This window comes from Hypanus sabinus, chromosome 12 (genome assembly GCF_030144855.1).
Source record: "Hypanus sabinus isolate sHypSab1 chromosome 12, sHypSab1.hap1, whole genome shotgun sequence".
NCBI classification, from domain to species: Eukaryota; Metazoa; Chordata; class Chondrichthyes; order Myliobatiformes; family Dasyatidae; genus Hypanus; species Hypanus sabinus.
In genome coordinates, this window is record NC_082717.1 from 5,640,042 (window position 1) to 5,652,312 (window position 12,271).

At 44.3% G+C, this 12,271-nt stretch overlaps 1 protein-coding gene across 1 annotated transcript; it reads left to right on the top strand.

Annotated features, from left to right (window-relative positions):
* Window positions 1-3,031: 3,031 nt before the first annotated feature.
* LOC132402586 (calponin homology domain-containing protein DDB_G0272472-like) lies at window positions 3,032-6,197 on the top strand. The gene is made up of 2 exons (XM_059985480.1): window positions 3,032-3,288; window positions 3,567-6,197. Exon 2 carries the CDS (start codon window positions 3,733-3,735, stop codon window positions 5,194-5,196), a length of 1,464 nt encoding a protein of 487 aa, XP_059841463.1. The 5' UTR covers window positions 3,032-3,288; window positions 3,567-3,732; the 3' UTR covers window positions 5,197-6,197.
* Window positions 6,198-12,271: the final 6,074 nt, after the last annotated feature.

Sequence of the window (12,271 nt, forward strand, 5' to 3'; positions counted from 1 at the left end):
ACACCACACCTAATACTATACACTTTAATCACAAACATCTCTCCCACCCTGCAGCTTGCCAATCCTGTTTGCAGTTGCCTAGAAACCTATTTCTTTAATTCCAGATATTACTTATTCTCGAAATGCACATGACTTCAGAATGCACTCACATTGCCAACCACCCGTTATTCGGCATTTGACTCTTTTCGGCATTTGACTCTTGCACCGCTTTGTCCTGTAGATGCCTTTCTGTCTGCCCAAATTTTGTATAGTTACAGTATAATTCAAAGTTCAAATTGAATTTATTAACTAATTTGATATATGTCAACATATCTCCCTGAGATTCGTTCTCATCCAGGCTTTCACAGTCAAACAAAGAGCATAGAACCAATGAAAAACTACACACAAGCAAGACTGGAAAACAACCAATGTGAAAAAGAAGACAAATTGAGTACATAATACACAATTATAACTAAATAAATCAGCAAATAAATATATAAATAAGCAAGCAAAATGATTGTTCTGTGAAGATGGGTTTTAGAATCCCTTAGCTGGGTTAAGGAATAAGAAAATAAGACATAGGAGCTGAATTGATCCACTCAGCCCATCGAAAATGGCTTGCTGTTCCATCATGGCTGATTTATTATCCTGCTCAGCCCCATTCACCTGCCTTCTCCCCATAATCTTTGATGCTTTGAGTAATCAAGAACCTATTAACTTCTTCCTTAAATTTATCGAATGACTTGACCTTTACTCCCCCACGTTGGGGACTTCCTCTCCACATCCACTCTATCAAGGACTTTCAATATTCGGTAGATTTCACTGAGATTCCCCTTCATTTTTCAGAACACCAGGAAGTGCAGCCCAAAGCCATCAAATGCTCTTTATATGTTAACGCTTCAATTCCTGGGACCATTATCATGAACATCCTCTGGATCCTCTCCAATGCAAGCACATCTTTTCTTACATAAAGGGCCCAAAACTGCTCACAATACTGCAAGACAGTCCGAACAATGACTTATAAATCACCACTGTACTCTAGTCCTCTCAAAATGAATGATAACATTGTATTTGCATTGCTTACCACCTTGTTAACATGCAATTTATCTTCTGGGGAATCCTGTACAAGGACTCCCAAGTCCATTTGCACTTCTGCTTTTTAAAATTTCTCCCCATTTATTCCTTCTGCAAAACTGCATGACAATGTATTTGCCAACACTATATTCCATCTGCCACTTCTTTGCCAATTCACCCGATCTGCCTAAGTCCTTCTGCAGACACCTTGATTCTTCAAGAGTACCTGCCCCTTGACCTATTCTCATATCATCTGAAAACATGGCCACAAAGCCATCAATTCCTTCAGCCAAATCATTGACATACATCTTCAAAATAACTGTCCTGACTCTGAAACTGTAGTGACCACTAGTCTCCAGAAGTAAACTTGAAAAGGACTCTTTGCCTCCTGCTTGTCAGCCAATCTTCTATCAATGCTAGTAATTTTTGTAGTACTATAGGGCCTTGTTAATCAGCCTCATGTGGAGCACCTTGTCAAAGGTCTACTGAAAATCCAAATAAACAATGTTCACTTTGGCACCTTTGTCTTATTTCCTCGAAGTATTCTTCCTACAGATATGTCAGGCAAGATTTCTCCTTAAGGAAACCATGCAGACGTTGGTCTTTTGTATACCATGCATCCAAGTATTCTGAAACCCCATTATTTGCAAAAGACTCCAATATCTTTCCAGTCACTCACTGAAGTCAGGCCAACTGGCTGATAATTTTCTTTCTTCAGCATCCCTGCATTCTTAACGGAAGGAGTGAAATTTGCAATTTTCCATTCTTGCAGTTCCATTCCAGAATCTAGCGATTCTTTAAAATCATTACTGATGCCTCCACAATCTCTTCCACTACCTCTTTCAGGACACTGGAGAGTAGTTGATCTAGTCCAGATGACTTATCTACCTTCTGACTTTGCAGCTTCCCAGGCATCTTCGCTTCAATAATAGCTTCGGCCCTCTAGCACCCTTGCATTTCTGCATTCTGCCTGATCCTTCCATAGTGAAGACAGATGCAAAGTAGTTATTAAGTTTGTCTGCTACTTCTCACCCCATTACTACATCTACACCCATAATTTTCCAGTGATCTGATCTCCCCGCTCATCTGTTTTACCCATTATACATCTAAAATATGCTTTACATCCTCTTTTATATTATTGGAAAGTATACCTTCATAATTTATTTTCTTTCTGTTTATGGTTTATTAAATTGTTTTCTGTTAGTTTTTAGAAGCTTCCCAGTCCTCTACCTTCCCACTATATGTTTGTAACGTTATATGCCCTCTCTTCAGCCTTTATGTTGTCTTGGACTTCCTTAGTCAGCCAAAGTTGCCTCATTTTCTTGTTAGAATAGCTCCTCATCTCTGAAATGTATCTCCTCTGCTTCTTCTGAATATCCTCCAGAATCACCAGCCATTACTGTTCTGCCATCATCCATGCTAAACCCTCTTCCACACAACTTTGGAGAGCTCATTTATCATGCTTCTGTAATTTCCTTTACTCCTTTGTAGTACTGAAACATCCGGTTTTAGCATCTCCTTCTCACATTGCAGGTAGTATTATATCATATTATGATCACTACTTCCTAGGGGTCCCTTCATCTTCAGATTCTTAATCAGATTCAGGTAACCATATTGCACTCCATCCAGAATTCCCATTCCTCTCATGGGCTCAACCACAAGCTGCAATACACATTCTACAAATACCTGCTCTTGGGGTCCAGCACCAAATTGATTTTCCCATTCTACCTGCAAATTGAAATCCCTTATGATTATCACAACATTGTCTTTTTAACATGACTTTTCTATCTCCCATTGTCATTTGTAGCCTAATACTGGCTATTGTTTGGATCCCACAACGATTCTACACCTTCCGGTCCTATGTCACCTCTTTCTATTCATTTGATTTATTTATTTACCAACACCTCTGCCTTCCCGCCTGCCCTTTCAATACAGTGTGTATCTTTGAATGTTACGCTCCAAATATGATTGTGCTGTCTTTACGACAGTTATTTAGTTTATAATATTTTCGCTTAGTAATTCATTCAATAGTATTTTCTAGTTAGAATTAGAAGTGTTTAAAGTATATTCATTGCATGTAAAATATATCGGCATGCGATGACGTCACATCCGGTTTCGCCGCGTCTTGTGGGAAAACACCGGTTTGAAATTAGCGCGAGGGTGGGGGCTTTCCACGAGGCTCACCTGAGCAGAAGCAGTTTTGCAGGCATGAGAAATCACAGTGAGAGCAACGCTGTAAGTTAATAGATAATCGATATATTGAACTAAGATGTTAATGCCGATCCTGTTAGAAGTAACGACGGTAGATAATGTTTATGCTTTCATTAGTTAAAGAGTCGCGGATAGTTTGCATGGAAGTGTATTTAAAGTAGTCAATGGAGCAGGTAAACTCTCCCTGTATACTGCACCTTAGTGTACTGTAGTTATAGTCACCTTTGCAAGTATTTACACTTGAAATGTGATATTAAGGAAGGAACAAATACTGTATCAATCTTGTATTGTTTTATCAACAGTTTTCACCATATGTTAATGTGAAGAGTGAACAGTAAATGGTTAATCTTACTGCGATCTGGTTTGCATTGGCTGTGGTTTATCCGGACGTTAAATTCGGCGTTCGTTACACCCGAAGGAGAACGTTACAGTGAAAAAGCGGCATTATCAGGTGTTTCAAGTGCTGCAATGTCAGCTCAATCCAGCATCAAGTCGACGCCGCCCAGCGACAGGGGCAGTAAACCGACATCAAGTAAGCCCACCCGGGCGTTATCAGGTGTTCCAAGTGCCGCAATGTCAGCTCGATCCGGGATCAAGTCGATGGCGCCCAGCGACAAGGGCAGTAGAACGACATCAAGTAAGTCCACACAGGCAAGAGCCAAGGCAGAAGCCGCCAAGGTGCGACTGCATTACGCCAAACAAGAAGCAGTTTTGAAAATGAAACAGGCCACCAGAGAAGTCGAAATCCAGAAAGAAAGGGCCACCAGAGAAGCTGAAAGGGCCGCCAGACAAAGAGAACAGGCCACCAGAGAAGTCGATATCCAGAAAGAAAGGGCCGCCAGAGAAGCCGAAAGGGCCGCCAGACAAAGAGAACAGGCCACCAGAGAAGTCGAAATCCAGAAAGAAAGGGCCGCCAGAGAAGCCGAAAGGGCCGCCAGACAAAGAGAAGAGGCTGCCAGAGAAGCCGAAATCCAGAAAGAAAGGGCCGCCAGAGAAGCCGAAGAGGCTGCCAGACAAAGAGAAGAGGCCGCCAGAGAAGCCGAAACCCAGTTGGAAATGGCAAAAATATCGACAGAGTTGCAAGTGCTGCAGCTAGAAAGAGAAGAAGAAGCTGCCATGGCGGAAGCAAAGTACATAGAACAAGCTGAAGGGTCGCGTGATCTGACCGAAGTAAGATCTACTTTAGAAAGGACCAGACTGGAACGCACAAGCGACTATGTACAATATCAAATAGACAGGCAGGCTCGTCTCCACTCTCCATACGTATTCGATAACTTCCCCAGCTACGAGGAACCTCAGAGAGTCACGATTGCATCACATCCATACGAGGAAGGAAATTTACCCTCACGGCTCCGTGATGAAGTCAAGAATGAAAGAACCGACAACGCTCCTTCACCCCCACAACAGGACGGCGGGGAGGGAGAGGTTCACTCCAGGACAACAATTGTCAGCTCGAACTGTACAGAAGTTTGCGGTCAAACTCAGTCAAGCCGTTCTTGTTCCGAGATCTGCCTCACTGCGGTGTACCCTAAAGAAGCACAACAAGACATTACCAAGCGTAAAGTAACTGACGAGACGCTAGGTCAGTCAGTTTTCGTTCAAACCGAGGACGGAAACAAACTTGCACAATCAGCTCAAGATACCATTTCTTTAAAACCCAAAGACACCAAGGTCTTCAGAGATGAAGCAAATAATGGGGTTGCCCCATTGCCTTTCAGAGAACCACGCCAGCGCTCACCAGATAACAAAGAGCAGGCAGTCAAACGGTTCACGTCCTTACGGAAAACCCAGAAAAGGAAACCTGAGATGCAGCAACGCACCCGATTGGCCCACGAGGTACTGTGCACCCTAATGGCAGAGGTCACAGCCATTATAAACGCACAATCATTCCTACCTGTGTCTTCTGACCCAGAAAACCCCTTTATACTTTAGCCATCAACGCTCCTTATGCAGAAGGCAGGAGCACCTCCTCCACCAGGAGACTTCTCAGACAAGGATTTGTACACAAAGCAATGGAGACAAGTCCAGGCTCTGGCAAATCGGTTCTGGCCTCGCTGGAGACAAAAATATCTACCTTTGTTGCAACAGAGACAAAAGTGGACAGAACCCCGAAGGAATCTTCAAGTTGAAGACTTAGTCCTGCTCAGGGACAAGCAAGCCACCCGCAACAGCTGGCCAACGGCCAGAATCACTGCTACATTCCCTAGCGGGGATGAACATGTCAGGAAGATCGAATTGAAGACTACCGACCAAGGCGATGTGAAAATTTACCAAGGGCCAGTTACAGAAGTTATTCTACTTCTACCCAATGACTGATTAAGAGACTAAGTTTTGTACTCTGCTCATTGTGACCTTACGAAGGTCAAGCGGGGAGTGTGCTGTCTTTACGACAGTTATTTAGTTTATAATATTTTCGCTTAGTAATTCATTCAATAGTATTTTCTAGTTAGAATTAGAAGTGTTTAAAGTATATTCATTGCATGTAAAATATATCGGCATGCAATGACGTCACATCCGGTTTCGCCGCGTCTTGTGGGAAAACACCGGTTTGAAATTAGCGCGAGGGTGGGGGCTTTCCACGAGGCTCACCTGAGCAGAAGCAGTTTTGCAGGCATGAGAAATCACACTGAGAGCAACGCTGTAAGTTAATAGATAATCGATATATTGAACTAAGATGTTAATGTCGATCCTGTTAGAAGTAACGACGGTAGATAATGTTTATGCTTTCGTTAGTTAAAGAGTCGCGGATAGTTTGCATGGAAGTGTATTTAAAGTAGTCAATGGAGCAGGTAAACTCTCCCTGTATACTGCACCTTAGTGTACTGTAGTTATAGTCACCTTTGCAAGTATTTACACTTGAAATGTGATATTAAGGAAAGAACAAATACTGTATCAATCTTGTATTGTTTTATCAACAGTTTTCACCATATGTTAATGTGAAGAGTGAACAGTAAATGGTTAATCTTACTGCGATCTGGTTTGCATTGGCTGTGGTTTATCCGGACGTTAAATTCGGCGTTCGTTACACCCGAAGGAGAACGTTACAATGATTTTATTTCTGCTTTCTGCTCCTCTAATTATGGAATCCCCTATCCCCTCTCCTTCTTCAGTGCCTAGCTCTGGTCGCTGAGACTTCCTGTTTTAAGTCGTCCCATTTCTCCACGGTAGTATACAAAGCGTTGTACGGGAACGACCGCAGGGGTACACTGCGCCGGCTGTCCGTTGCTGGTACTCACATAGGTATCTGGCTCTTGCATCTTAGGTCAGAAGATGCAGCTCGATGCATTTCGTGAAGGTTTAGTTATCAGGGAGACTGGTGGTCTCCCAGAGTTTCTACATCTCAGACAAAGAAGATACCATTTGATCTGAACCGATTCCATTCCGGTGTCGCCGACTGATTCATCACGGGAGAACGGAACATCGGAATGAAAGCGACGCGGTGGACTGTAACAGCGAAGTTTGTTTGGTTAGTCTCCCCTCTCGCTGTGGAAGGAGGTGACACCTCTCTGTCCCTTGTTTGTGTGTGTGTGTGTGTGAGAGAGAGAGAGTGACAGATTGACAGATTCTTGCTCTTCGCCGACATCCACGAGAAAGAAGAGAGCCCCAAAGAATGAATGACAGAATAAACATTACAACAAAGATGGAAAACCTATAAATGTATAAATTAATTTTTCAACTAATATTCACACGTACAAGCATACTTTGAGGTCTGCGCTGTTCGTCACATTCTTCCTTTTACTTGTACGATCGCCAGTTAATTTATTGACATTGTCACAGAACACGTGACTTGTCGAAAACTATGTCGTTTAAATAAGGAATGGCTTTAGGATTCCCTTCCGGTTTCAGCCTATTTAAGAACGTCTGCCCTGGTACTGGGACCTCACATAGTCATTCACATAGGAATTTCCGGCAAACTTTTGGGTATTTTTGGTTCACGATGAGGCAAATATATTCATGTCGAAGGCATTTGACTGCAGTGTACTCTACACCTACGACATTCACTATATATGGTTATGACCCAAGGGAGTATTCAAGAAGAGAGGGGACCCTGTTTTCAAGTCCAAGGATCTCCAAAAGCAGCAGCGGAGTTAGATAGGATGGAGAAGGCAAGTGGAATATTTGTCGTCGTTAGCCAAAAAGCCTTAGTGTGACTGCAGGGAAAGTTTGTAAAACATTGAGCAAGCCACAGCTGGAGTATTGTAAGCATTTCTCATCTTCATTTAAGAGGGGAGATGTGATTGCACTGGGGATGATCAGTAGCGTTTGTCTACGATAGCGATTTTCATTTACGAAGACACACAGGATAGATCGGAATTACTTTTATTGGAAGAGAGGAGGTTTAAGAGAGACTGCATAGACATGAGCAGAAGATGGAGAGGCATTGGTAACTTCCATTTAACCGGGTAGTAAACGATCAGAGAGCTCAGGTTTAAAGTTGGAGGGGATTCGAAGAAAAACTTTATCAACTAGAGAATCAGGAAGCTATCTCCTGTGCGGTTGGTAGACAAAACGCACGTATAACATGTAATCAATATTCAAATCAGGACTTGGGGTACAGCACTGCTGGAATCAGGGGTCAGTGTGATGGGTATCGAGCGTCGGGCATGAACATACGGGACCGAAGAGGCCCAATCTTTAGTACTGGAGTGTCAGAATGCATTATCCTTTCCTTGGTGGTGAACGTCGCCTGTAACCGTGTTCCACTATTGCGATATCCTCGGTAGGACAACTCCCTGTTTCATCCGAATCAACAACAGATTATCCCATATGTGGCGAAAGCACCCATGCAGACCCTACTTTGCGCGCTTGAAGCTCCTGTACACTTTCTTTCTGCAGCGTTGTGCCTGTCCTTTGGATTCTAATTTAGATCTGTTTACTTTGTGTGTGGAAACTATGATGAATCTCTTCGGTGATGATGATGAATCTCCGATGAATCTCTTCGGTGATGATGATGAATCTCCGATGAATCTCTTCGGTGTTAGGTCGGTGGCTTCTGGATACAGTGACAGACCAACACACGCCTGGTCTCTTTTTGCCCCCCCCCACCCCCCAGACTGCTCTGCGCCCCACTATGCGCACCGAGTTAATTGCACTTTGTCCAATATCGCCGCTCTCTGCTTCGCTCTTCTGGTCGGAACCGCGAACTGAGCTATACTTCAATTTCGTTCGGGCAGTGGGCGAATCTCCGGTGTGTGTCCCTGTGTAACGCAGGGGTGCGGTTCCTGGAGCTTTCCCGGAACTCCTGTTTATTTGATGCGTCTCGGCAATCGAATATGACGGGTGTGTGGTTAAGTCAGTTGGAGGGTGACTGCACCCATCGAACAGGGGCGTATCCAGTGATAGTTTGATTCGTATTCAGGGAGTGCCCAAAATTCGTTTCATTCCCAAATGACAGCGATGAACAGCGCTTTGTTACCCTTTAAAAAAAAAACAAATATTACACAACAGGAAACATCTCACAAGAAATTGTTCATCTAGTTTTAGAGCACTTTACTGACTAGTCCCAAACTTTCTCCGAGGTTTTAAACTGACTGGGTATCTCCACCCCAGCCCTGTGCTCCGTCACATTCACAGGGGCTCTTCCCCAAGGGAGATTTCGGCCAATGTCCAGATCTCCGCGACGGCCCCTTTCAGCCCAGTTTGGGTTTCTCCTGCCTGTTCTGAATGTGGCTTTCCCATTTACTACACACCCCAGTGGCCCAGATCCCCTTTATTAATTATTCCAAATTATTTTCAAGATTCGCTATTCAGTGCCACACTCTGAAATGGTCGTCGTCGCCAATTGGAGGTACAGGCACACTACTGAGGTGAAATTCCCAAGAACCGAATTCCTCCCATGTACAGGACAACGTTAGCGTCAGAAAGGAGTTAAATTTCGCCGTTGCCTATAAGGAGATTTCCCGCTTGCCACTTTGCTCTGGTTTCGTCCCTCACTCTAAATACGTACTGAAAAGGTTTACACCATAACACCATAAGATATAGGAGCAGACATAGGCCATTTGGCCCATCGAGTCTGCTCCGTCATTCAATCATTGGCTGATCCAATTCTTCCAGTCATCCCCACTCTCCTGCCTTCTCCCCATACCCTTTATGATGCCCTGGCTGATCAAGAACATATCTATCAACACTTGAAAAACACCCAATGACTTGGCCTCCACAGCCACTTGTGGCAACAAATTCTGCATATTTACCATCCTCTGATTAAAGTAATTTCTCCACATTTCTTTTCTAAATGGACGTCCTTCAATCCTGGAGTCGTGCCCGCTTGTTCTAGACTCCCAGGTTAGTAAGTTGTACCAATGCTACTTTGGCGTTGGGACAGTTACAGTCTGCCCCTAGCACACCCTCAGTAGTGCTGGTCGTTGACGCAAACGACAGATTGCACTGTATGCGCGATAAGTAAAGCAAAATTTTAACCTTTACCCTTATTTCATCTTGCCTATGTCAGAGGCTATTGCAGGGTAGAATTTGTTAACTGCATTATTGTCTTGGAAGACATAGATACATTAGGGATATTGAAGAGTCTGTTGGGCAGGCTTTTGGATGTTAGAAAATGGAAGACTGTTGGTCGGAGCCACGAGCCGAGATAGTAGGTATAACCATATAACCATATAACAATTACAGCACTGAAACAGGCCATCTCGGCCCTTCTAATCCGTGCCGACGCTTACACTCACCTAGTCCCACTGGCCCACAGTCACCCCATAACCCCCATTCCTTTCCTGTCCGTATACCTATGCAATTTTACTTTAAATGACAATACCGAACCTGCCTCTACCACTTCTACTGGAAGCTCGTTCCACACAGCTACCACTCTCTGAGTAAAGAAATTCACCCTCGTATTACTCTTAAACTTTTGCCCCCTAACTCTCAAATCATGTCCTCTTGTTTGAATCTCCCCTATTCTCTGAGGTACATGGAGCTTAGGAAAATAGAGGGCTATGGGTAAATCTAGGTAATTTCTAAAGTAAGCAGACAAACAGCCAGACATACTTTATTGATCCCGAGGGAAATTGGGTTTCGTTACAGTCGCGCCAACCAAGAATATAAAACCATAAACAATTAAATAATAATAAATTCTGCCAAGTGGAAATAAGTCCAGGACCAGCCTATTGGCTCACGGTGTCTGACACTCAGAGGGAGGAGTTGTAAAGTTTGATGGCCACAGGCAGGAATGACTTCCTATGACACTCTGTGTTGCATCTCGGTGGAATGAGTCTCTGGCTGAATGTACTCCTGTGCTTAACCAGTACATTATGGAGTGGATGGGAGTCATTATGCAAGATGGTATGTAACTTGGACAGCATCCTCTTTTCAGACACCACCGTCAGAGAGTCCAGTTCCACCCCCACAACATCACTGGCCTTACGAATGAGTTTGTTGATTCTATTGGTGCCTGCTACCCTCAGCCTGCTGCCCCAGCACACAACAGCAAACATGATAGCACTGGCCACCACAGACTCGTAGAACATCCTCAGCATCGTCCAGCAGATGTTAAAGGACCTCACTCTCCTCAGGAAGTAGAGACGGCTCTGACCCTTCTTGTAGACAGCCTCAGTGTTCTTTGACCAGTCCAGTTTATTGTCCATTCGTATTCCCAGGTATTTGTAATCCTCCACCATGTCCACACTGACCCCTTGGATGGAAACAGGGGTCACCCGTGCCTTAGCCCTCCTCAGGTCCACCACCAGCTCCTTAGTCTTTTTCACATTAAGCTGCAGATGATTCTGCTCACACCATGTGACAAAGTTTCCCACCGTAGCCCTGTACTTAGCCTCATCTCCCTTGCTGATGCATCCAACTATGGCAGAGTCATCAGAAAACTTTTGAAGATGGCAAGACTCTGTGCAGTAGTTGAAGTCCGAGGGGTAGATGGTGAAGAGAAAGGGAGACGGGACAGTCCCCTGTAGAGCCCCAGTGCTGCTGACCACTCTGTCTGACTCACAGTGTTGCAAGCGCATGTACTGTGGTCTACCAGTCAAGTACATGTTCGGTACAGCATTGTGGGCCGAAGGGCCTGTATTGTGCTGTAGGCTTTCTTTGTTCCTATGTTCTGTATTTCAAGGTAGACCAGGCAGTGGGTGAATGGTTGTTGCTATGGCTGTTCTCCCGAAGAGCATTTTCGCTGTACAGAGTCGCCCACTGACGACCTCTCCCAGTGTTGGAAGATCCCTTGTCATTTCTGTTTTTCATTCCATTTGTTCCAGACCGCTTCGCTCAGAACAGATGTGTTCTGACTCCCTTGCTAGTCGGAGCCTCGAACTGGGATTCATACCGAATTATTATCGTCAGTGGACTCAGCTGCCGTCACTGCAGTGACACTTCCTCCCTTGTACGTTGTTGTTACCGGTACGGGTCTGGAGAAGTTTTCATTTTTCCCAATGTGACTGTCGTTTGCGCGAGTTCAATAAAACACCTAGTTATTTAGACCACACGTGTCGACTCACCCTGTACAGGATCGCACACTGAAATTCTCACTGAAATAAAACCTTCCTTGCCGATTCTGTTCTCGTTCCCCTTTGTTTAGACGCCTTAGATTAGTCTAATTTTTCTCAGTACAGTCCATCTTTGACTGACCCCGCTGCTCGATGCTCCGAGGTAAGATGTGTTTCAATTTTGCCTGGCCACTGACCGTTTTCCAGTGCGGGCCACTGCTGTACCATGAAGCGGTTGAGGGTTCCAGGACTTGTCCAGGGACACACGGTGAGACCATTCGTCGAGGTGATTAAATTTGGGAGGAGTGGAAGCAATTACAGGGTGATAGCGCCTATCAGAAGAGCAGGTGAGCGTTTTCTTGGATAATTACTCTCTATTTCAGGGAGTACCTAGAATCGGTTTTATTACGGATTGTGAGTACCAGACAACATTTCTGCTTCATTCTGTTAACAGTCGTGATGCTGAAGAAACTCCTTCCTGGTGAGCTGCTGACAGAATCAGAGTCATAGAGAAGTACAGCAAAGTAACAGGATCTTAGGCTTATCTTATCCATGCTGAAACCAATTAAACT